The sequence below is a fragment of the Cyrtonyx montezumae genome, unplaced genomic scaffold, assembly GCF_038088225.1.
Source record: "Cyrtonyx montezumae isolate F1298 unplaced genomic scaffold, pur_monq_1.0 scaffold_5, whole genome shotgun sequence".
Lineage (NCBI taxonomy): Eukaryota > Metazoa > Chordata > Aves > Galliformes > Odontophoridae > Cyrtonyx > Cyrtonyx montezumae.
In genome coordinates, this window is record NW_027072056.1 from 2368891 (window position 1) to 2392020 (window position 23130).

A 23130-nucleotide genomic window follows, 5' to 3' on the forward strand; every position below is an offset into this window, starting at 1 on the left:
AGAGTTGCTCACAACCACTAGTAACCTCGTTCATCCTCTTGCTTTTAAATGCACAGGACGTGTTCATTTAGTTTACTCTCTTTAGGAGGATGCATAAGGAGACGCACCTTCTCACAGCGGTACTCCCCAAACCGGATCCCACGAATGACCTGGTGGTAAATGAGATCAGTGCTGATGGGATCCTCCTGAGAGTTGTGCCATGGGGTGAAAATTTCCTTCCGAAAGTAAAGCCTCCAGGGCGCGTGCCGTTCATGTGTGCCCCGCTCCTTCACTAGCTGCTCACACTGAGAGATGGCATCTAGGACGTGATCTCGTCCTCCACCTAGAGACCACACCTGGAACAAAGGGACACTGCATTTACTGGCATGCCTGCGTTGCATCTGGGGAAGGACAGCAAAGCCTAAGCTCCCAATCTCCCAACACATATACAGAAAGAGAAGACAGCCTCAGTTCTATTTTTCTACGCCTTACCTTATCAAACACAGCAATGTAGAGTGAAAAACCAAAGATATCCTTCAGTTTGGTTTTATCTGCTATGAACTGACAGATCTCTTTGGCAATGGAAGCAGAGTCTGCAGGGACAGTGATGCTCTGGCCATTCATCAGGGTGACATTAAACATAATGGGTTTCTTCTGCTTTGTTGCCTGTAAATCAGAGGTAAATGAGAGAAACAAATTGTGGACAAACTCTTACTTTTCTTAAAAACTGAAGAAGGCCCTTAGATTTAGGAGCTCCACACTCTATACTTTCACCCTAGTCAACAAAGTGAACCTCCAAAGCTCACGCAGTTTCTTCCAAGTATAGCAAATCTTAAGAATAAATGATGTCCCTGGAGCAGTGCTGGAATCCAGTATCAGGGAGCTGATCAGTTTGTGATAGTGGCCTTTTTAGCATGCTGACTTTTGGGTGTAGGCTCTTGTGCATCAGCAGAGAGATGGGCTGCAGCAAGCATTTTGCCCAGGAGGATGCATGGTAGGCAGTGGGGTTACTCAGATTTAAGAAGGAATAGAACTGAGATCTTTGTTTACAGTATACATGACTTCTAATTACGAGTACCAAGGCTGACATTTAAAGGAAGGGGCAGAGCAATGTAGCTCTAGCTATCATTTACACATCCTCTCTCCATTTCAAAAGCATGAGCTCTGCTCAGTTCCTTCCAAAATGGTGTGTAGAGTTTCCAGCAGTAGATCATTCTGGCCTGGAGCTCCTGAGTGTGTGGAGGTATCTCACTGCAAACCGTGTGCTGCAGCTCTAACTCTAACTAAGGGGTTTAGGTTAAGGGAACAGCCAGAAGAGCTGTATCTAAATAGCGACACAGGCTAAGGAAGCTATCTTCAAATCCCACACACAATTGGCTTCCATGATTGGACTTAGGAAGATCTGATAGCATAGGTCACTAAATGCAATCCAGCATAAAATGGCACAGATCAATATAATTAAGCAAAAAGAGAAGTTACCTGAAGTTCCAGCCAGCTTGGAGGTTCAGTCCTTGCTCCATTGACATAGGTACGTCTGAGACGTTCTGCACAATATGGTGCATAGCCTGAGGGTCCACTGTGGATGAAATTCAGTAGGTACTGTATGCACAGAGCATGAGAATGAATTAGGAAACATAAATAAAACACTAGAAACCTTTGTTAGCTAACTGACTAGCTTAGAATGATTTGTGGAAAAGAAAGACTGGAGAAACTGAGCTTTTGAAGTTTGGATGGCTTAGATATCTTGGATGATGTGATATAAGCATGGACTTGTATTTACATATCTGATCTGTATTTAGTGCAGTCGTGGGTCAGTCACCTGGCTATTTTTATGATTAAAAGTATTCCTGAAGGTATTGATTTAGAAAAAAACTGGAGGAAGTCAAGTCTTCCATGAATTATGCACAGTCCACACTTTGGTTAAACACTGGTGTTGAAATATATCTTTGATTTGTGTCTGATCTGTTGCAAGTTGTGGCCCCTTGGCAGCATTTATGGTTAATCATTTGAGCAAGGGTATGAAATAAATAAAGATTCGGGGATAACTATGGATGCTGTGCACTTCAGAGGCTGATGTCAGTCTGGATCCACAGTTTGTTCTTCTGTGGTGAGGTGGATTTATCCATCTAAATTTAGAAATTAAGGTATTAAAAATATATTAAAGAGCCCAAATCCAAATCTCTTTAGTTTTATAGGGCTTGGAGATACAGGGTAAGAACTGACAAAATATGGGGGGTTATTCTACACTGAACTCCTGAGTATGCTTAATCATTAGATTTGTAACTAATGAAAGTGTTGGAAAGGCAGGAGTGGAGAGGATAACATTGCTAGATTCTTAACAGTCCCAAATGAGAGCTGTACCAACTACAGTATCTAACTTGCATGGCAAGTCATGAAAAATAAGGTGACTACAGCAATTATTTCTTTAAATTACAATATAAGCATATGAGATGAGACCCTTCCTGCTGAAATCACAGCACCAGCTGCTGTGGCAGCCAGATGTTTTACATGGCTATTGGTGTTAAACCATTGCAGTACAAAAGAAATCAGGTCAGCTGAGGCATATGAGCTGCTGTAGGAAAGGAAAGGTGAACAGAGTACCTTCACAAATGTGTCCGAAGGGGGAAAACAACCAAGGCAAAGTGACAGCAGTATCCAGCCTCGAGCATAGCTGCTCCTGCTGCTGTTTTCAGTGAGTTGTTTGCAAATCTGGCAATAGATCTCATCTCTGTAATAAAACACGTGAAAGCAAAAGATAATGATAATAGAAATAGATATTTCTATTTCAAGCTTGATGGAAAGAAGTAGATGTGAGCTAGATTTAGCCACATTAACTACGATACCACCTGTAGTGTACAACAGGAAATAACTTGCTTTGTTAGGAAAGGGCTCAAAGTAAACCTAGTGCCCTCTGCCACCCCTTGTTACTCAACCAGCTCAAGTTCAGTTCCCGTGCTGGAATTCCTGCTGTGACAAGCCAGGAAGCTGGGTGGGGATAACAGTTCTTGTCTCCCACATGTGAAGCTTGCTCTAAGCTCTCTTGTCTCGTGGCTTCTGTCTGTGGGTTTGGGGATAAGGAGGAGGGGAAGCACTGCTTCATTTTGTATTTTTAGGAAACTGAGGAAACAGTGGAAAGAGGCCTCAGACATGGTGCTTCAGAGTGAGCTTCTGAAATGCAAGCTGCCTGCAGCGAGGACATTGGAAATGGATTCAGAAAGCTGCATGCAAAGAAAACCACTGCTTAAACTCCTCCTAAGTTTTCCTGGACTATGCATTTGATACGTATGATGTGGGAAGACACAAGGTGGATGAAGTTTTTGCTCCCAGGTAAAGCCTATGATGAAAAGCAGATGTGGAAACAAATACATAACTTGTGGTCTTTCTGATATATTGATAGAAGGTGATTTCTGCCAGATGAGGATCTGGGAGCATTCTGACTGACACCAATTACGTGGAGAGGGATGTAGCCCAGGACTGAGACTAAGGCAGGGCCTTGTGCCTATAGGCGTTGTTACAGAAGTGAGTTGCATAGGCTAAAACAAACTGAAATGGAGGAGAGAATTCACAGGGTGCAGGTCTGAAACAACCACACTCTCTCATACTCACACCACACTTGGGCTAATCCCCAGCCTCACACTGCTTGCAAGCAGGATTTCCTCCTGTAGCAGCTGAGATACCCAGCAGGCCAGTCCTTCAGTAGTCTGGTTAGGGTACACTGCTTGAAGGCTCAAACACAAGCTATTGGGAAACTGGAGTCATGAACCTCTCTCCTACATGTAGTGAACATAAATCTAATTTTTCTCACTGTCTCTTGGGATTTCTAATCCCTCATAACAGGGCTGTGTTCCATTTTAATGTATTTTTGGGTTAAAGCCCTGAGCTTTGTCCCACTGCATACTTGTGGGAAATGCAGAAAGCCATATGTGGAGGCAGCTGAGCTATGAGTTGAAGGTACCAGAAAAGGCAGTAAGGGAATCATTCTCCTCAGGTAAAGATGAACCATCCTCTGAAGAGCTGTAAGTGGTATTTGGCCTGTGGTCTCAGCTATTGGTTTGAACTTTCAGTTAGGAATCTCCAGAGATAAAAGGTGACATTTCCAGCACTAGAAAAGTGCCCCATAGGTTTAGGAAGGGGGATTTCCCTGATGCATGGGTGTATAAAAAGGATGTGCAGGTTTCCTACCTGATGGCAGGGCGCAGAATTGCATTGCCAATAATGAAGTGCACTTTTTCTAGGTTGGACATAGGTCTCTCAGAGATTGAGCTGTCCTCGTGGAAACCCTCTTCCCCACTTTTCAGCTGATCTGTCACCTGAAAGAAACCAATCAGACCTCCTGAGTACTCCAGAAACTTTCCCTCTTACCAGGAAGCTGTCCTGAGACATTCCTTCTCAGTCTTTCTGTCTCAAACTCTTCTTGCTAAATGCAATGGTAGTTAGGAACAGACCATGCTCCCCACGCAACGTAACTCAGAAAATGAAGTGTTACAGCATTACTATTACTGGCTAGGAAAACTTTTTGGTACAGCTCTAAGTACATGGTGGTTCTTGATCAGGGCTTTGGGCAAACTGTTCTGTAATATCAGCAATTCTCAGTCATAAACTGTTCACCCTCATCAGCAGTAAGGGTTTAAGTGAATCTGTCAGAGACTGAGTGATATTAGTGCACATGGAACAGGGGTCCAGAAAAAGAGGCTTAAGAGCCCTTCACTTCCTCTTCTTACCTTCCCTGTCAACTTGGAGGACCGTTTCAGCTTCAGGGAAGAGATGCTCTTGGAAATCTTGTTATCCTTTTTGCTTTCTCTCTACAACAAATATTACCATTATGGTAAATTAATTGAATGCATAGCAAGAACTATTCATGAAGGAAGGGAAAGATGGTCAAACGGAGATGTTCTTGTTTTGTCCCCTCTGGCCAGAAGGGGCTGTGTTGTCCTCCTGGGACTGACCCCACTCCCTTTTGCAATTCTGCAGTTTCAAGTACAGCAGCATGCAAAGGTTCCTCAGCTTTTCTCATTCTCAGTTGAAGAGCACAGAAATCAGGGAAAGCATATGAAAATACAAACACAGCCTGATCATCTCACCATATCTGGGCTGTCATTCTTGAACTGGACTTGGTTTTTTCTGCCAAGTGTGTCATATATCTGTGTCATCATAGAACCGCTCTTGGTGACATTCTTGGCAAACATTGTTGGCTCTGGCAGGTCCCCCATGAATCTCAGGATGATAACCCACACAACTAGAGAAGCCTGCAGAGACAGGAAGCGTAGTCAGACACTGCCAAGTGCACAAAAGGGCCACATGCTATTTCTTTCTGTTTAGATGAGAGTGTTTTCTTCTTTCACCCAGTTCAAGCTGTTAATCCCTGTCTCCTCCTGCCATTCACACCCAAAGTTCACTTTCTTGTCCAGCCATGTGAGCAACATTCATAACACTCTCAGGAAGAGGGTGTAGCTCTAGTGGGAATATCAGATATGCTCTGTGGTCTTAGTGCTCTCTTTCTCTCAAACTGTCACTGAACTGCACTCTGCATTTACCCACCTGGACAGAGAAGCAGTGCCGCAAGCTCTTCCAGGAGCCCTGACACCCAGAACTAGTAAGCCAAATAACAGCAAAGTTTTTTTGCAGCATTCTACAAGGCTGCTTAGCATCAAGCACAACTCCCCTTCTTCACCCCCGTGTGATTCAACAGGAAAACCTGGAGGCCCAGGTCTCCTGTCCACTTCTGTCCTAGCTCACAAAGCAGCAACCCTCACAGGAGTAGGGAGGTGAGCTCTGATGCTTCCTCTCTCCAGTCCACTTTTGGCCCCAAACAGTACCAGATGAAGCACCCTCGTCATCAGACTAATGGTGACCAAAGAGTGCTAGGCAGGCATCTGTGTGAAATGCCTGCTTAAAAAAGCACCACAAAATGCTGACAGGAACGACTGCTTTCATACAAGTGATTAGGAGTATCTGTTTGGCTCTGAAGACTCTGGCTCCTAGGGCTGTGCCTGAGGTGAAGGGAGCAGGTTCATCAACAAGAAGGAGCAAGATACCAGGACGTTGTCCTTGTCATCATGGTAGAGTAATGGGTGCCGCAGTGGTTTCCGGATGTGTGTATGTGTAGATGACCCCTGGAAATAAGTAGCTGCAAACTTCGGGAAGGTGTAGTCTTCCAAGCCGTCTGCTTCCTCCTCTAGCTCCACGCTCATGGGAATCATGTCCAGGTCCACCTCTTCCAGCTTGCTGGGCTTTGTTTCCAAATCCTGTGCAGAACACAAGGAAGAAAAGGACTTGGGGGTTCTGGTGGACAAAAAACTGGACATGAGCCAGCAGAGTGCACTTGCAGCCCGGAAAGCCAACTGTACCTTGGGCTGTACCAACAGAGGGGTGGCAGCAGGGAGAGGGAGGGGACTGTTGCCTCTGCTATGCCCTTATGAGGCCCTGTGTCCAGGCCTGGGGCCCTCAGTGCAGGAGGGATGCAGAGCTGTTGGAACTGGTCCAGCAGAGGGCCATGAATATCATCAAAAGGAGGAGCACCTCTCCTATGAAGACAGGGTGAGAGGGCTGGGTTTGTTCAGCCTGGAGAAGAGAAGGTTCTGGGGAGACCTCATTGCAGCCTTCCAGTACTTAAAAGGGAGGAAGACTGACTTTTTAGGTGTGCAGATAGTGCCAGGACAAGGGGAATGGTTTTAAACTAAAAGAGAGGAGATTTAAATTAGATGTTAGAGGAAATTTTTTACGCAGAAGATGGTGAGGCCCTAGCACAGGCTGCCCAGAGAAACTGGAAACCTCAAGCCCTGAGGTGCTCAAGGGCAGGTTGGATGGGGCCCCCAGCCCCACGGCAGGGGGGTTGGAACTAGATGGTCTTTAAGGTCCCTTCCAACCTAAGCCATTCTGTCATTCTACAGTAAGAAGCACGTTTTCTTTCTCTCTTATCTAATATTTTATGTACTTTTTCTTTCCTATTTTTTCTTTTTTTTTTTTTGGTCTTGCTTGGCCATAGGTCGGAAAACCATAACAATAGTATATGTCCTGCCTACTGTACAGCTGTCAGGACTAGTATAGGTCAAATTTTGCTTTGCAGAACATGAGATAACTTAGGTCATGAATTTCCAGATTGTGCCAGCTTGAAAATCACCGAGAGCACTAGCAGCAGATCATGTGTCTGGTTCCAAAATGGACAGAATGACATTATTTGGTGGGGGTCTACTGGGATAAAGAAACAAATGTGAAGCAGTTTTGGATGAGGCATAGTCCCTCAATGGCAGCTGACCAAAACCTTTTGGGAACTGACCTCTGAAAGCAGTTCCCAGAGATGGTCTGGATGACTAATTTGAGTGTCTTTCACTGTACAGAAGTTCAGTAGACAGAACTGACCACTGATTGAATTCTAACTGATTTGTTAGTTTTGCATGAATGTGACAACCATACCTCAAAGCCCAGAGGAGCCTGTCCTTCTTGGCCACCAATCATAGAAGGTAAAAACCCAAAAATTTTGTCCACCATCTCCTGGTCACTGATAACATCATAATTCATGTGTCTGTCAACAAGATTATCATTCATCCTTTGTCTTTCTTCCTCCTCCTCTTCTTTCAGAGTAGCTAGGTGTTCCTTTAAACAGAGAAATTCATTAAGCATGATTGGAACATTATTCTGCTAAAAGAAATGGGTGTGAAGATAAAAGGCAATTACAGAGTGCTTTGCTCCTACAGCAAATGGTTGGACTACTACTAATAATGTTCAAGAACTGCATCACTTAGTGATTATACAGGAAAAGCAAATTATGTTCAGTATTCCTCAGCTGACACACCTACCTTTTCTAACTTCATAGCTTCTTCCCTTGCTTTCACTGGGCCAAGGACAGTAATGAGACGTTTCTCTTCTTCCAAGCGGATATTCCTTGCTTCCAGCTTGACCTTGTTCTGCAGGGAACAGAACCATTCTGTTACTGCTTCCAAAACTGCTGAGCTGGTTCCTTTACACCATTAGCAAACTGTCTTCACCAGGGTTTTATCCCAACAGGGACAATTCACTCTTAGATTTGTTATCTTAGGGAGTGGGCCACAGGCAGACATCTGCAAAGTGGCTTTGTCTTGTTTGTATATAACACAGACAGGAAACCACAACAAGGGTTCCCATACCAATGGAGAGCCAAGGTAGTAAGTGCAGGATTTTAACCTGGCAGTGCATACAATATATAATACATCAGGACTCCCTCTTGGATGTATCTCTAAGTGACATTATCAGGCCTTGCAGTAGAAATTAATCTTCCCTTACAGGAATGACTAATATAGCATACACATATTTTATCCTCCCTTCTGTCAAAACCATTTCTGCTCTGTCACTGAAGTTCTGATCCATGGAAATGAACATTGAAAGAACGTGTAAATAAGATCATACCTACTTTTGTACCTCAAAATAAAACGTTCCAAATTAAATATCCACATCTGGTGCTATGCTACGGCAACAGTTGCTGGTCATTACGCCTCAGAACCTCACAGAAACAGAATCATGTTTAAAAGATATCTGGACAGATACGTGTACCTCCCTCTTCATCCTCTGTAACATCTGGAAAGCAAACATGCCCCTTGCATGTGCCTGCATATAACACAAACAGCTTTCATCTGTGCTGCTACCTTTTGACGTATTAAATAACCACGGCATGCAGCTTGAAATCTGATGATGTGTGCCCGGGCTGTTTCATACTGCTTAGCAAGCTGCCGGCTCCGGTAGAGGGCCTGCAGGCGCCCAAAGCCCAGCATGATCTGTAGGAGGTGGAGAAAACAAACAAGTGATCATGATTCAATCAAGAGTCTTGGGTTCAGTGAGATGAGCAGAAGGCAACAAAATTCAGTGGTTGGAGAAAGACAATGGAAGAGGTTAACAGGGTACTGGCATCTGAGGGAATACTTCGATTTCTGCCCAGTGATAGGCCTTTAAAATCGTACCAGAAAGAGTTCTTTTGAGGACCCATTCTAGGGATTAGCCTGAGATGATGACAAGGGAAAGAAGAGAGCAGAAATCAAACCAAGTGAATGGGAAACAGACAAACAAACAGGGCATAACCTTGGGAGAGATGGAGTCAGAGAAAGATGGGGCTGAGTGCAGGGCAACGCTGTGGCTCTTCAGATAGGAATTGTGTCACTGATGCAAAACAGAAAATGTTCCTGACTGAAACTGGCAGTTTCTCCTCTTGTCCTTCACGAATGGGAGGTTCTGATGTGTTAACAATTACTCCCATAAAAACATGAACACAATCAATATGTTCCAGCTCTTTTCACCCACAAAAATCACGATCTATGCAAATTCATCCATTATTAGAAATAAAAATAAAAAATAAGAGAGATTGATTTGCTGTTATTTTCCGTTACAGAGTCCCACTTTTGCTTTAACAGTTGTGAAGACCCTATGATCACAGCTTGTCAGTGATGCACAAATGCCAGCCTTGGAACAGGAGTGTGGGAGCACTGGGATCCAGGGTGCAGGAACCAGGCCTGCCAGAGGTTAGCTGGGTTACTATTTCACCAGTAAGCAGAAATGTCATTGGCTCACCAAGCCATGATATGCCCCAGAGTCCTCCTTGGACCCAACAAATCCCTTCCTTATACCCTGCCATTTTGCTTCTCCCCTCTTAATTTGTGAATACTGTAATTCTCAATCCTCCCCTCAGCCTAGCAAGGCATAGTATATAAATACACACACACACACATAAAGATACATACACACTCTCTTCTTACCATTCTGAACTCCCTCCGGCAGCAGTAGCCTCGCCAAGCTGCCTGGATAGCTACAGCAGACTTCCTCTGATTCAAAAACTGCTTCCTATGCAAACAGACGGGTGAGGTGAGAAGCAATAGGTTATCTCTGCTGCTTCATGTGGTAAGAATAAAGAATAAGGGTGGTGGTTTTTTTCTGTTTATGGGATTTCTTCAGTCTGATCTCAGCCATCACTGCTGAATAGGAATACTAGAGTCAGGAAAACTAATGCTATCCTAACTAGCTATGTAGCTATGCAGTAGACATCTTGCCAGGGCAAGTCAGAAGCTCAGCAAGAGCTGTTCCTCCTGCTTCTGAGTAGCACAAGAAAAGTATTATGATGCAGTACAGAGATTAGTCTGTTCAGATACTTTTATTCCACATGCAATGAAATTATTCTCACTTGAAAGCATTTTGTCTGCTTATACCTTCTCCAGACTGATGGAGGTGTGAGAAGAGGCTGTTTCATTGGATCTCTTCTATAACACAGCCCTGGGGAATCTCACGTGAGCTCAGCAGCTGAAGCAGCACCACGAATCAGTTGAGCCCTCAAAGTGAGAGCATTCATATTTGTTTTGTTACTCATTTGCAAGTAGAAAGGATGAGACAGAAGTATTACTCATCTACCTCTACATCTGAGTTTGACCTTGAAGCTGCAAAAATACCCATAGCAACTGCTCCTCCACTGTTAGGAACATTTTTAAACCAAAGCAGGAGTTAGTCTTATATTATGGTTCTGATTGGGTGATACAAAATTAATAAGTACAGATCGTGACGTAAAGCATTTTTTGAGGACAACTATTTCCTTGGCAGTGACTAAATGTCACTTTGGAAGATATTTCAAACTAAACGAGTTGTGCATCTTTTTCAAGGTGGACGACTAGTTCGTTTTCTATCTTTACTATTTTTTTTCTGTCTCATATTAAAGGAGTATCCTAAAAAAAGTCCTTGTAGCTCTGAAAAGAACATATTCCACACAACTTCCTGTTTTTCAGATACCTGGAAAGGCATCTGTGCTGTTTGCTGTGAATACTAAGTGCAAATCTTCCTTCTCTCAGCTGCATGTGCAGCAATCCTGCATTTCAATTATTCTTATTTATTCATATCAAATATTCATAATTATTATAAACTGAGGTGGAACAAATCTTTGTGCAAAACTCGCATAGATGCACTGTTACACGATGAGCATAGAATCTGGGGCTATTGTAAGGTAGGATTTATGCATTTCACAATCAGAAATGTTTCAGCGAGGATGTTAAAGAACAGTACAAAGATCAGAGCTGCAAACCAAACCAAATTCCCATGTGTAACATCACTGACCTGTCCTTGAATCCTCTCATCACCCTCTGGATAAGAAGAACCTTATCTGTGAGTATCTTTTGCCGTTCCAACTCCAGTACTGTATCATGATGATCCTGTTAGAAGAAAATATTGACATACAGCTGAACAAACATCCCCACAACTTCAGAAAACTGGACACAAGGTCTGAAAGAGGCTCAGAATCAGCATGCCGTAGTGGAGGCTGGGATTCAAATGTACAATCTGCAGTAGAAGGAGTGTGTGCCACCAGGCCATGCCATGTCTTGTCATAGCAATGAACAAGCACAGACTCTGCCTAAAGAAGGGCTGGTTTTACCTTGCTTAGAGCAAGGAAGTTCCCTGTGACAATGTGTTGGTATCCAGTTATTTTTTACTCTCTGGGCTTAAGCACAGTCCAATGCATTGCACTCTGCTGTTTCAGCTACATCACTGGAGAACAGGAAAAGGATCAGCCCCTTCCTACACTAAGCCTGTGCCCATTGAATTACACTGTCTCAGATCCAGTCTGAGTTTCAAAAGAGGCCTTTAAGCAAACTCAGTCCTTCTGGGTCATCCCTCCTGTGCTGACAAATCAAGCTTTATGGTGAACTGTTCTGTTCTTCAGAAGAGGCACTAAGTTTCTTTACTTACTTTAAGGAAAATCTTGGTCTTTCCAGCCTGCCAGCTTTCATCTTTGCCCAGTATTGCTTCGGAGATTCTGATACAGCACTGTCGAGCATCATTCTTCAGCTGATGTGCAAAAGCATCATTATGTTAGGGCTTGTTTGAAAACAGAATGGCTGTACCACGTAAGGAACCTATGGCCCCACATTTCAAAGAGCAAAGGATGCAAACAGATGAGGTCTGATAGACCTCTGTGTGGATGGGATAATGAATGAAAGCGTTCAGCTCAAATGGTCGAGAAAAGGAGGAACATTTGGTGCTCGGTGAAACACTCCGAAGTTAAAGTGACAGGAAAAAGGTTATGACGACCTCAGAAGTGTATGACTGCACAAAAACAAATTGAGGGCAATAGTAATGCCAACCTGCATGGATTGTCTATGTGGAGCAAGGCCAGGATAGCTGGACCTAAAAGCAATCTACTTTCAGCTAAGGTCCAAGTGAGGATCTCAGTATTTAGCTACAGTTCCTGCGATGACAGCAGGAAATGACAGTTGTGCCAGCAGTAAGCTAAGAATTTTATCCAGTGGGAAAGACCTAACACCTCATCAGGAAAGGTTAGACTTGCTCAAACCAAGCTTGTGCTCACACACCGGTTCTAGAGCAGACCACGGCAGGAGAACTCTGTATCTCTCAAAGAACTCCTCAAAGGTGTAGCGAACCGGGTACCCGGCCTTCCTGATCCGAATGGTCTCCATCATCCCTGAATATCTCAGCTGTTTGATACACAGCTCCCGGTCAAACAACTGGAAAAGAAAGCAGACAAAGAGCACAGGAAGAAGCTGCGTATGCAGAACACACCCATTAACCTGTGACCTCAGAGAGCTGCAAAATGGACTACAGTGCTTTTCTTAATTGCACTTCTCATTTCAGTGTCCTAGATTAATTAATTATGGGCACAGACGTGCCACTTTAAAGGGTCTTCACATTTCTGTTTGGCAGCAGAAACAGTCCATCAATTTCTGACTGGCTTTAGCAACCATCTTCAATTCTATAACTGTAATTTCAGGTGAACAATCATGTTGTTTTGCAGGTGCAAGTAACTGCAGTAGAAACTTAAATCCTTTTGACTTAGCACAGCATGACTGCTGTGAGTTTCTTGTAAGGTAGATTAAAAATAGGCTTACTAATCCACATGCACAGCTTTAAAAAACGATTAAGTCACTCTACCAACAACAAACAAAGATTTAGTGTAGAACTGGGTTTTGATCCCCCAAGATCCTGCCAAACTTTCCAATCACAAATTTCAGCCTCTTGTGATATCAGATTTATCTGTATCACCCCTCTCACCCGCAGCTCCCTCCATCTCTCTCGGACTATTTCATGGTGTAGTCACTGTTGGATCTCACTTTTTTTCATATGCCTCCTTGCTGGGGGCTGGAAACTCTCCAGTTCTGTTTAGAAGAATGGCTTTTACAGCTGTTCCCAGGAATACACCCATGTGCTCTTTTGGCCACTCATCACTCTAGGATGGATTTACAGATGATTTTATAAATTAACCTTGCTATATCGTACTGCCTTTCTATTGCAGGAATAGCTTGTCCTCCAGTTCTTGGCTGAAGAACAGACAGAAAATCCTACACAGCAACTGACAGCTTTTTCTCATTACAAAGTTTTCTGAAAACAAGACCTCATACTGTTAAATCATTACCAGTGGTTTCTTGTAGTCATTGGGTTTGATGCAGCGGATGAAGTATGGCTGGCACTGACCAAGAATTTTCATTAGCTTTTCCAGGGATTGCTTGAACTGTCCCCCCAGAGTAGAGAGCCGTTTGGTGGTATCCAGGCCCTGGAAGAGTAAGCACATGCTGTCTGCTACATCATTCCTTGTCAGAGGGCCTGTTAAAAAATCTTCTCATTTTTGTACTAGGTAATGGTACCAGACGACTACCAGGAAATGTTATTTACCTATAAGGGAGCTAAATCTGCCTTCTGCACCTTACAGCCCCACCAATACCCATCACTGCTTGGGCATAACTTCTAGCAGCAGGGCTGGCTGTGGTGATAAAAATTCCACCCACAGGAGCCCACAGAGGACTTTCTCTTCCAACAAAGACTGTGCCTTGTGTAGGGCTTGGGTGCCAAGCTGTTATTCACAGATGCATGCCTGAAAGTTTGGCAGGAAGCAGCCTCTCCCAAAAACAACCTCTAGAGCAGGCAGGCAGTTTGCTGCCAGCTCATAGCTAGCTAGTGCTGCTAAGGGCTCAGAACAGCTCTTTAACGTTTAGGGTGGTTTCCTTCTCATTAACACTGAAGTAAATAGTGATAGGCAAATTTCTACTGGAGAATAACATAAGAGCTGCTTTAATTTTGCCTGCAGACGCAGTGCTTTATGTCTCACAGTTTCTGGGATGAATTTTGCTCAAGCTGCACTAGTGTAAACCAAGAAGGATTGCACTTGGCTGTAATTATCTCTTGAATTCCTCAGCTTGCCTGAAAGCACAGCTCCACCTTTGTCCTCTTCCAAACTTTGTCACAATAGTCTTAACTGCTCCTCCTGTGTTTTCAGGGTCTATTCAATTACAGTGAGAGCACAGAACAGCTTTTTGTTTGTTTTAGTTCAGTTAGATTGCTAGTTTTGGGTGTTTTTTTTTTTTGCTTATTTGTTTTTCCCACTCCAGATAAATTTAAATCTCAATGGCTGTCGTTACTTGAATGATCTTGATAGTACCTCATTCAGCTGGCTCTTACATTTAAAGGGGCCTTCTCAACACCCCAGCCCTCACCTTCTGCTCTAAGCTATATGGCAATGCTGCCCTCCTGCGACCAAACGCTCATGCGTTGGAAAGCAGCCCCTGGGAATACTTCATAGCAGCTCGGATGCATTTTAGGCCTAGCAAACATCTGTTCGAAGTAGATAAAATAACATCATATAGATGTTTAAGCTGCATTAGTGTCAAAAGCAGTTCGCACTCCCAGACCTGAGGGGCTTTTCTGCTGCACCAGGATGGTCTCAGAAGGCTGAAGCCAGGCCCTCCCAGTCCCACAGAGCACCTCTAGATATTGTGGATGGTATCCCACATTTAGTAGCTCTTTTCTTTTCATGCTACTCTACTTCCTAAATGTTCTCCTAGGTAGACTTTGTTTTTACCTAATTACACTATCTTATTTAAAGAGAAGAACCCATCAGACCAACATAGATAAGGCTGATGTTTAATCTTAAGTTACTCATAATGTTTAACAGATGCTAAGCCATCTCTATGTTTTAGCAGGTACCACTTCTTTCTTTTCCCACAGGTTGTTTACCTGTCCGTAGCCAGATGTTCTGGACAGCCAAAAGCCACATTGGGCTAAAGACTGAGAAAGAAAGAACAGGATCAGAAAAAAAAATGCCTGGAGAATAGGGAGGTAACAGGTAAGACAACAAGTTAACTGTTCACCCTCTAGAGAAAGAATCTGAGAGATATAAACACAAAAAGCAAAAGTACCTTCATACAATACTGATACTGAGTGCTCAGAAATTAAGATACATGAAAACTGCAGCAAAGCAGAGCCTGAACTTTGGCCCACAGCATTTCCAGACCACTGCACCTCACTGGGCACAGGACAGGGCTCCCAGCACTGCCAGGCACTCAGGTTTCTGTGATAATTAGCCACCAGGAACTTTGTCACAAAGCCTCTAGACCTGGAGGGAGAGCTAAAACTGCAGCAGTGTGCAGGTTGGTGAGACTGTGTCTATGGGTGTCACTGGGAGCAGGAGATGGAGTGGCCTTCTGTGACAGCACAGCTGTTTGCTTTTTGTGCTAGCTAGCCACTCTGCAAGAAGGAAAAGGCCAGGGCTCTCCTAACTATCCCTCCAGAATTCTTTGAAGAAATGAAAGGGGAAGGCATGTGCAGAAACAGTACAATAGAATAAGGAGGTCAAGAACAGCCAGAGCCTTATAAAAGAGAAATTCATTGTTTCTGCAGTACAGTGTCAATAAGCCAACCTTGTAAGCCTGGTCACTTCCAAGATGCCGGATGGTCCCACGTCCCAGACTAGTTGGGGTTGTTTCCACCTGGAAAATCTGCCTCAGAAATTTGTTTTTGGAGGAATGAACCACTTGCATTACATTAGCACTCAGTGTGTCCCTGTTTTTCTCTAAGAAATCTATAGGATGGAAAAAAAGAAAGAACAGCTTGTCATCTCTGCAGTCTGCTGGCTCTAATGCAACTCTAATGTATCCATGGCAAATTATGCCCTTTTCTTCACCTTCCACATCCAGTCAAGAAAGGCTTACCTTTGGATTCATAAAAGACAGCCCCAGCAAAGTGGTTAATGCCAAACTTGGTGTCATGGTCACTCTTAGGTGGGATATAGACTCTACTTTTTCCATGGAGGGAATTGATTTTGATAAGCATGGTGGCATCTGTGCCCTAGAAACAAATACATGCAGAAAACGACAATTAAGTAGGTTCTCCATTATAGCACAAAACTATGCCCAGCAAATAAACACATAAGGTGCCTAAAGATAACCAAGGCTTAAATTCTGCCTATAATTTGTAAAATAACTATGGAAGAAGCTAAAATTTTCCCTTTTACAGAGACCCTCTTTTCAAGCACCAGGTTGAGAATGTAGTAATGTAATTATAGTGTAAGCCCTAGTATTTTGGGGCTGTACACAAGGCCCCATAAAAAGATCAACATCACTGAGCGTGCTGAAAATTTCCTGTATCTTTGGAAATCACAAGCAGAACCCACCACCAACCTTCCTGTGTCATCCTATCCAGGCACACTCTAATGGATATACACTTCTTCTTCCAGGTAGGCACACAGAGCCTTCTGTCACTGCCCAGCTGGTACAAGACTCAGAAATCCCCAGAGGCAGGGTGCCCAAAGCAGATACCCAGCATGGACTGTGACTTCTCCAGGCCAGCAGCCAGCTGGGTGCTTCCCTGCAAGTGGTGCCAGCACATCCTCATCATGCATGTGAGGTAGCTCTGCTCACTTGCCAGTGCTAGGGTAGTGCTGTGCTATCTGAAAAGCCACGTACCCTGGGAATCATAGAAGAGACTTTTTTTTTCCTGATTACAGGACATACAGTTGGGACCATCCTCTTCTCAGGAAAGAAAGGCAAAAGCTCTCTGTTTGCTTAAATTGCTGCCTGAGGACTACAGGTGAGCTGAGGCAGGGCTTGCTTTCCTGGATAAGTTGGTGTTGCCACCGATTCCTGTACTGACAGTCCTGCTTACCCTCATCATGATCTGGAGACCGTGGAAATGTGTAGCAGCAATGTTTAAGATCAGATGCTACTTCAACCCTGTTCCGTTGGAGATGCCTGCCCTTTGTAGAACAACATTTTTTCACTGTTACAGTGCTCAGCTATGACAGTCATCAGGAGAAGAAAGAGGAAAGTGCAGCTCAGACCAACAGCAAATCAAAACTCAAACGATATGCAAATCCATACATTTCCTAAAAAGCCATGTCAGAATGATTGTGCCTCTTTCCTTCTCCATCTGGAACAATTGTAAGAGTTTCAGAACAGCGAGGTAGGAGGAACAGTCCTCTGCACTTTTCTGTGTGTAAAGCGTTACTGCTGTGCTGTGTTCAAAGTCAACTATTAGAAGTGAAACCAGAAAGTTACCTTTGGGAACTTGCTCTCTTCATCAATGAGGGAGATGATGTTCATGGGTTTGAGTGCAATGACTTCCAGAGCCTGGCGGTTGTCAGTGAAATCAATGTTACTCCAGGTAATGTGCTCTGCAAGGTATTCCTCTTGCTCCAGCTTGAAGACATGGTGCACGAAGAACTGCTGAAGGTGTTCATTTGCAATGTTAATGCAGAGCTGTTCAAAGCTGTAGGGGACAAGATGGAAATCCATGGTCATCTCTGGACCTTGGGCAATGCTACATTGCTCTGTGGCATTTGTTTATTGTCCATATAAAATATTTTTCCAGATAAACTACTGTTATATTCCATGTTAATGATCAGCACTGCGTGTTGTCTTGGGAACATAAGAGATGCATTTCCTGATCTCATAAAGATAAGCAGAAATGAGCCAACTGTTGACTAAGTGTTGCTGGTTAAGCAAGGCAAGATCTGTTTCAAGGGAGAAAGGGGAACATATGACCATGAAAATAGCATGTCTGGATCAGTATATGACCTGTTTTTACTTGTACTGGCATTACCACTTCTTTCATCAGTTAGTCCTTAATGCTGCACAGGAGTTTCATTACCTGGTAATTGCTGTGGCACAATGTGTACCAGTGAGGCCCCATGTGGATTGCAGCCTTTGGGGATAGCATAAAGTAATAGGAAAGAACATTAAAAATGTAGGATGGGCTGAACAGATTATGTTCTAAAAGTCAGTGAGGAATATTATCTTGATGAATGCAAGCAAGGTGCATCTGTTGAAACAGATCGGAAAAGGTTGCCATGCAGAGTTTAGAAAGAATGAAAAAAGTGGAACTTTTAAATTGATTTATCAAGGAGGAGGTGACAAAGGTGGAGGGAAATGGAAGGACAGAAATTATATTGTTTGCCACAGTCATTTACTACATACTTCACTGACTGTAGCATACTAGCCTCTACACTGCTCACGTGTTGAAGTGCCCCATGATGGAGAAGGCTTCTCTACTCTGGTCTCAAAGGTTTGTACACTGCAGACTACACGTGATGGATTGTGGAACACTTATCACACGGTACCATAAAACTGAGAGACCTGCTGCCACTACAGAGAAGGGCATTTATAAATGGTGCTCTGGGACTGAAACCACCAGTAAAAGTGGTTAACAGTGAGGCAATGGTACACAGACCAGGTGTTTTGCTGACCTGTCCTTAAAAGCAGAGAAAATAAGTAGTCCCCAGAGAGTGTCTGAGCAAAAAGGAAGCATAGCTGAAATGGGAATCAAAACACAGTTTCCTTTATGCTATGTATAAAAGCATCCCAAGAGGTATTGTTAAAATGCTGTGGAACAAGAGGAACATTTATATGCTCTTCATGGCTGCCTGCTCACAGCAGCTTCATGGACATCTCCCCTGAGCAAATTCCTGGGGTTCTGGAACAGACAAGTGCAATGGCTGCACCACAGTGAAAGCTGAAGGAGAAGGCAGAAATGTGACCAAGACTAAAAAGGGTATTTGTGTTAGGTTGTCATTGGAGAAATTCGGTGATGGAAATTTCAATGCTTCTCTGGGAATTAGGATAATAATGAAAGGAAATTTGCTTGGGTTTTTTTTTTTTTTTTCATTTTTTCTGTTTACATCAACTGCTTTTGAGCACCTCAGTGCAAATGAATCTAGAGCTTCCTACCTGTTGTTGCTAAAGTTTTCAAACCCAAAAATATCCAACAACCCAATGGACTGACGTGTATTTTTAGGCTTCTGAGAAGTTGGGTTAAAAATGGCTGAGTTGATCTTGTTCACTATCCACAGGAAAATCCGTCCATATATACCCTGGGGAGAAATAAAAGTGAGAGCTCATCATCACAGCCTTTGTACAAGTCTCTCTGCTTTTTATTGGGTTGAAACAGCAATGTCAAACCATGCCTGAAGACCAAAAGGGAACAAGGCCCTCTGTGTGCAAGTTTATCACAAAAGGCTCTGTAACTGGTAAGACAGGCAGCTCTGAAAGCATCCCCAGTCTTTAAACAGAGAAGATGTAAGAAGCAGTACCTTCACAAAGGCATCCCTCCCATCTGCAGCTTGGGCCACATTCAGGGGCCTGGACATGCTTTCTCCTCGGACAATGATGGAGAGGTTTGTGAGGCTGTTCTGAAGTTCACTGGAGTCTACCTGGAAGAACAGTCATGGCAACTTGGTCATTCCAGGTAGAAAAAAGACATTCAGCAAAGAAGGTCTGTCTCAGGAAGAGGGCTGTAACAAACTGCTTGTCCAGCATCACTCATGACAGCATTCTGCTACCCAAGGGTTCTCCTAGCTCAGAAAGATATCTGCAACAGCATAGTATCTTGAGTATCTCACTTGAGTATCAGCAGAAAGAACAGGAAATGCCCCTTCTATGTGCTTCCATATGTAAATGCTCCACAGAGACATGCTCTGTCAGTGTGCTCAGGGAGCATGGGTGAAGAAAGGAACGAGTAAGAAAAGATGAGAGTTTATTACCTCAAGCAGTTTGGTTGCAATTGAAAAGTGTGGTGAATCCATCACATCAGAGCAGTCCAAGTTGTCGTACACAGCCGCTGGAATGAGAAAACAGTCATTCTCGTGGTGAATTTCTGTTATGGCAGGGAGATGTGCAGCCATATTTCCTTAAGCCTGTATCTCCATGAATGTGGCAAAGCAGTAATTTGCCTGATGGAGCTCCTGGGTTTGAAGATTTTACTAAGGAGGGTTCTAATTTCACCTAGAGATCCTGGCACGTGTAGGTCCTCACAACTCCAGAACATCACACTAGAAATCTGACAGGGTTATTAGTTTTAAACTAAAGCTATGGGGATCTGGAGAAATTTTATCTGACTTCAGAAGATTTTTCTGAAATCATTTCCTTGTATGTAGCTTGTGGGAAATGTAAACAAAAATGGTTTCCTAAATAAATGCCTCATTTTAGCAGCCAGCATTACCCCCAGAAAACCCACCTGGTATCACTGTAGTGGAGAGGAGTCCTTTTCTAAGACATGAGAGCCCCTGCTGTCCTCCTGATGGGTGTTATCAGACTGTCTCTGCCATATCAGTGCTGCATTTACACAGGTGAATGTTCACAGTACCCATCCAGGAGAATGACAGCTACCATCTCCGCTGATAAAAAGCATGACTCAGTTGCTTCTCTGTCCTATGACTTACATGTAACACTACCATCAGCAAATGCAGCATTGTATTATATTTCCTGGTGTTTCAGTTTGTGTGATAAGGGTCTATTTACAACCAAGGAAACCTGAGTGTGACAACATAATAAGATGGGTGTTTTTCAAAACATTACCCAGTGTGTAATAGTGATTATCTGCCTGCCCCTCCAGCCTTGTTCACCTAACCATTGATACTGGGCAGAGAAGCACAACCTAAACCTCACAGCTGGAAGCAGAAGCACCTTCAGGCCTTTAACATAAGGTCTGAGGAGAGACCAAGCAGAGACAATGATGAGTTTACCTTCAAATTCCACATTCCCCAGGTGCAGGATAGCAGCCAGCAGTTTGCTGATGTCCCAGTGCTCAGAGTCTGAGAACATGAGGATCTTCATTGCTGAGCGGATGTGGGCATACTCCTTTGCGTCATTCCGGCTGTCACAGGACGTGCAGTTGCCCTGCAAGACACCACACTCACAGGTAAACAGAATCTTTCCTGGTTTCTCTTCAGACCATATCAATATCAGACTTAAGGACAAGGGTTCTTGGCACTGTTTCTGCTTACTCGTTATCCCTTAAGGTAAACACACCTGATAAGCTTTCTCCCTGGCAGGAGATCCCTTGCATTCATCTAAAATCTAAGAGCTTGTGAAAGTGGACAGTATTTCCCAGGCTTTATGATGCACTTTATGTTTCTTAAGGCTGAGTTGGACAGAAAGCTTTCAAGTGCTACATGCTGCCTCTGCGGTGGACAGGTGGGTATTACAGTAAGCCTCTGAAACTGAGACTCACAGCACTTGTGTTACTGTGTACTCTAAGGAAAGGACTGCTGGTACTTGGTATCTACCCATCTGCAGCTTCTAGTGATGGTACTTGGTTGCTGGAGGAAACAAATGACAGGAATAGTGGAGATAGTTACCATAGTGAGATAAGTGTACTCCGAGGCAGTGCCCAAATTCAGCATCTTTTTCTGCTCCAGATTCATCCCCATCAGCATGCAGTAAAAGATGTGATAGTTCCTCTCCTCTGGAGCCTAGAAAGAAAGAAATAGGCCAATATAGCCTTGTTGGTTTGGAGGTTTGGAGCACAGGAGTGGGCAAAATGGACATCTGCAAGTGCCCTCACCTGCCGGCAAACTCGGGACTTTTCCAGAAGAAACTGTTCTATCCGGGCTCCTTCTATCACACCATTGTGGTTGAAGTAGATATCAATGTATTTACCAAAGCGGCTTGAATTGTCATTTCGAATTGTCTTGGCATTTCCAAAAGCTGTTGTGAAAAAGACAGAGATAGGATCTTGATTACTGTAGTTAATGAACATTGAGTCTTTTTTTGATGTGCTTCCGTTTTTCTCCTGGTATTTTGATATGTTGTGTACCAAATGTTGACCTGCACTAAGGAATATCTGAACTGGCTTCCTTCTGACAGGCATGCACATTGTGCATCCACATAGCTGGGCCCTAGAAGACATATTCAGGTGATCTGAATATGCTCAATGTCCCTTGTGACTCTTACACTCCCTGCAGTTCCAAGTTACTGTGGCAATGGCACCTCCTCCTGCATCCTGCTGTGGACCTCATGGAGAGCCAGCAAAAAGTCTAGAGAACTTCTACCCTGCTTCACCAATGCTTCAGGGTTTTTAGCTATGCTATACAAATGCAATGGTTCAAGGGTCTGTTCCTGAATTTTTACCCTGAGACAAAAATCTTGTGATAAGGGTGGTAAATCAGGTCTTTTTGCTTAATAACCCACCTTCCAAAATGGGGTTGGCCTCTAGGATTTGCTGCTCTATCCAGGAATGCTGGCCACTGACAGCTGCCAAAAACTGTAGTATTAGCTTAGTGCTTTCAGTTTTCCCAGCTCCAGATTCTCCACTGCAATAAGAAATGAGATCATTAAGGGTTTGCTTTCTTCTTTTTTTTTTTTTTTTGCTAGGGAGGCAAATGGCAGAACAAAGTGAAATCCTACTTTATGCTGTGAAGATCAGGTTGTCTTTCATTGATGGCTATAGAATTTTAGCTTTTCAACATCTTATCTGCAAAAATGTATGGTGTATTTTAGCCTAAGGATGAGAACTAAATTCTCCCTTTGATTAAAAATGAGCAAATCCATGGAACACATTCCATACCAGTAAAAAATTAAATCACTGCCTGCTTTTCTTTAACACATTATCAGATTTTCAGTGTTAGTCTTAGCTGAGGCAACTCAGTTGATATACCATCTACACACTGTAATGAGACTCGGTGATTCCAGTTCCAGTTTTTGTAGCCCAGGCCAAAAAAAAAATAAAGTAGTAGCAGGGAAGAGAACATTTCCTTGCTGTTACCTCTACTCTTAATCAATGCCTTTCCATTTGAAAGGTTTCCTGTGTCCACAGATGTCCCCAAAAATACACCAGTCTTGGTGTCTGCCATGCATCCTGCCTACAATCACCTGATCACACAGCACTGATCTCTCTTATTCCTCTTCATATTGAAGTAACAGTTGTCTGCAATGGCGAAGACATGAGGTGGCAGTTCTCCAATCCTCTTGTTGCAGTACAGCCTGATAAGATCAACTGTGTAGAGGGGCAGCAGCTGGTATGGATTCACTGCTACCAAGATAGATCCTGTGTAAGTCTGGAAAACAGTTATGATTGGAAATTCCAATGCATTGTTCAAGAAGTACATGACACAACTGCAGACTGCTAGAATCTAACATAATGATTCTATAT

At 43.5% G+C, this 23130-nt stretch overlaps 1 protein-coding gene across 1 annotated transcript in view; it reads right to left on the reverse strand.

Annotated features, from left to right (window-relative positions):
* Nucleotides 1-23130, reverse strand: part of MYO7B (myosin VIIB) — a 41784-nt gene that overhangs the window by 15360 nt on the left and 3294 nt on the right. The window contains exons 4-30 of the mRNA XM_065748135.1: nucleotides 22851-23035; nucleotides 22170-22291; nucleotides 21544-21686; nucleotides 21338-21451; nucleotides 20723-20876; nucleotides 19742-19818; nucleotides 19292-19411; nucleotides 18930-19072; nucleotides 17262-17472; nucleotides 15918-16053; nucleotides 15627-15787; nucleotides 13349-13486; nucleotides 12291-12443; nucleotides 11668-11766; nucleotides 11038-11132; nucleotides 9699-9783; nucleotides 8598-8726; nucleotides 7776-7883; nucleotides 7393-7572; nucleotides 6015-6224; nucleotides 5061-5225; nucleotides 4701-4781; nucleotides 4162-4289; nucleotides 2581-2707; nucleotides 1459-1578; nucleotides 472-645; nucleotides 108-335 (exon numbers count right to left, since the gene is read on the reverse strand). Of these exons, the coding sequence (XP_065604207.1) occupies nucleotides 108-335; nucleotides 472-645; nucleotides 1459-1578; nucleotides 2581-2707; nucleotides 4162-4289; nucleotides 4701-4781; nucleotides 5061-5225; nucleotides 6015-6224; nucleotides 7393-7572; nucleotides 7776-7883; nucleotides 8598-8726; nucleotides 9699-9783; nucleotides 11038-11132; nucleotides 11668-11766; nucleotides 12291-12443; nucleotides 13349-13486; nucleotides 15627-15787; nucleotides 15918-16053; nucleotides 17262-17472; nucleotides 18930-19072; nucleotides 19292-19411; nucleotides 19742-19818; nucleotides 20723-20876; nucleotides 21338-21451; nucleotides 21544-21686; nucleotides 22170-22291; nucleotides 22851-23035 (3786 nt within the window). The remainder of the gene's footprint in view (nucleotides 1-107; nucleotides 336-471; nucleotides 646-1458; nucleotides 1579-2580; nucleotides 2708-4161; nucleotides 4290-4700; nucleotides 4782-5060; nucleotides 5226-6014; nucleotides 6225-7392; nucleotides 7573-7775; nucleotides 7884-8597; nucleotides 8727-9698; nucleotides 9784-11037; nucleotides 11133-11667; nucleotides 11767-12290; nucleotides 12444-13348; nucleotides 13487-15626; nucleotides 15788-15917; nucleotides 16054-17261; nucleotides 17473-18929; nucleotides 19073-19291; nucleotides 19412-19741; nucleotides 19819-20722; nucleotides 20877-21337; nucleotides 21452-21543; nucleotides 21687-22169; nucleotides 22292-22850; nucleotides 23036-23130) is intronic.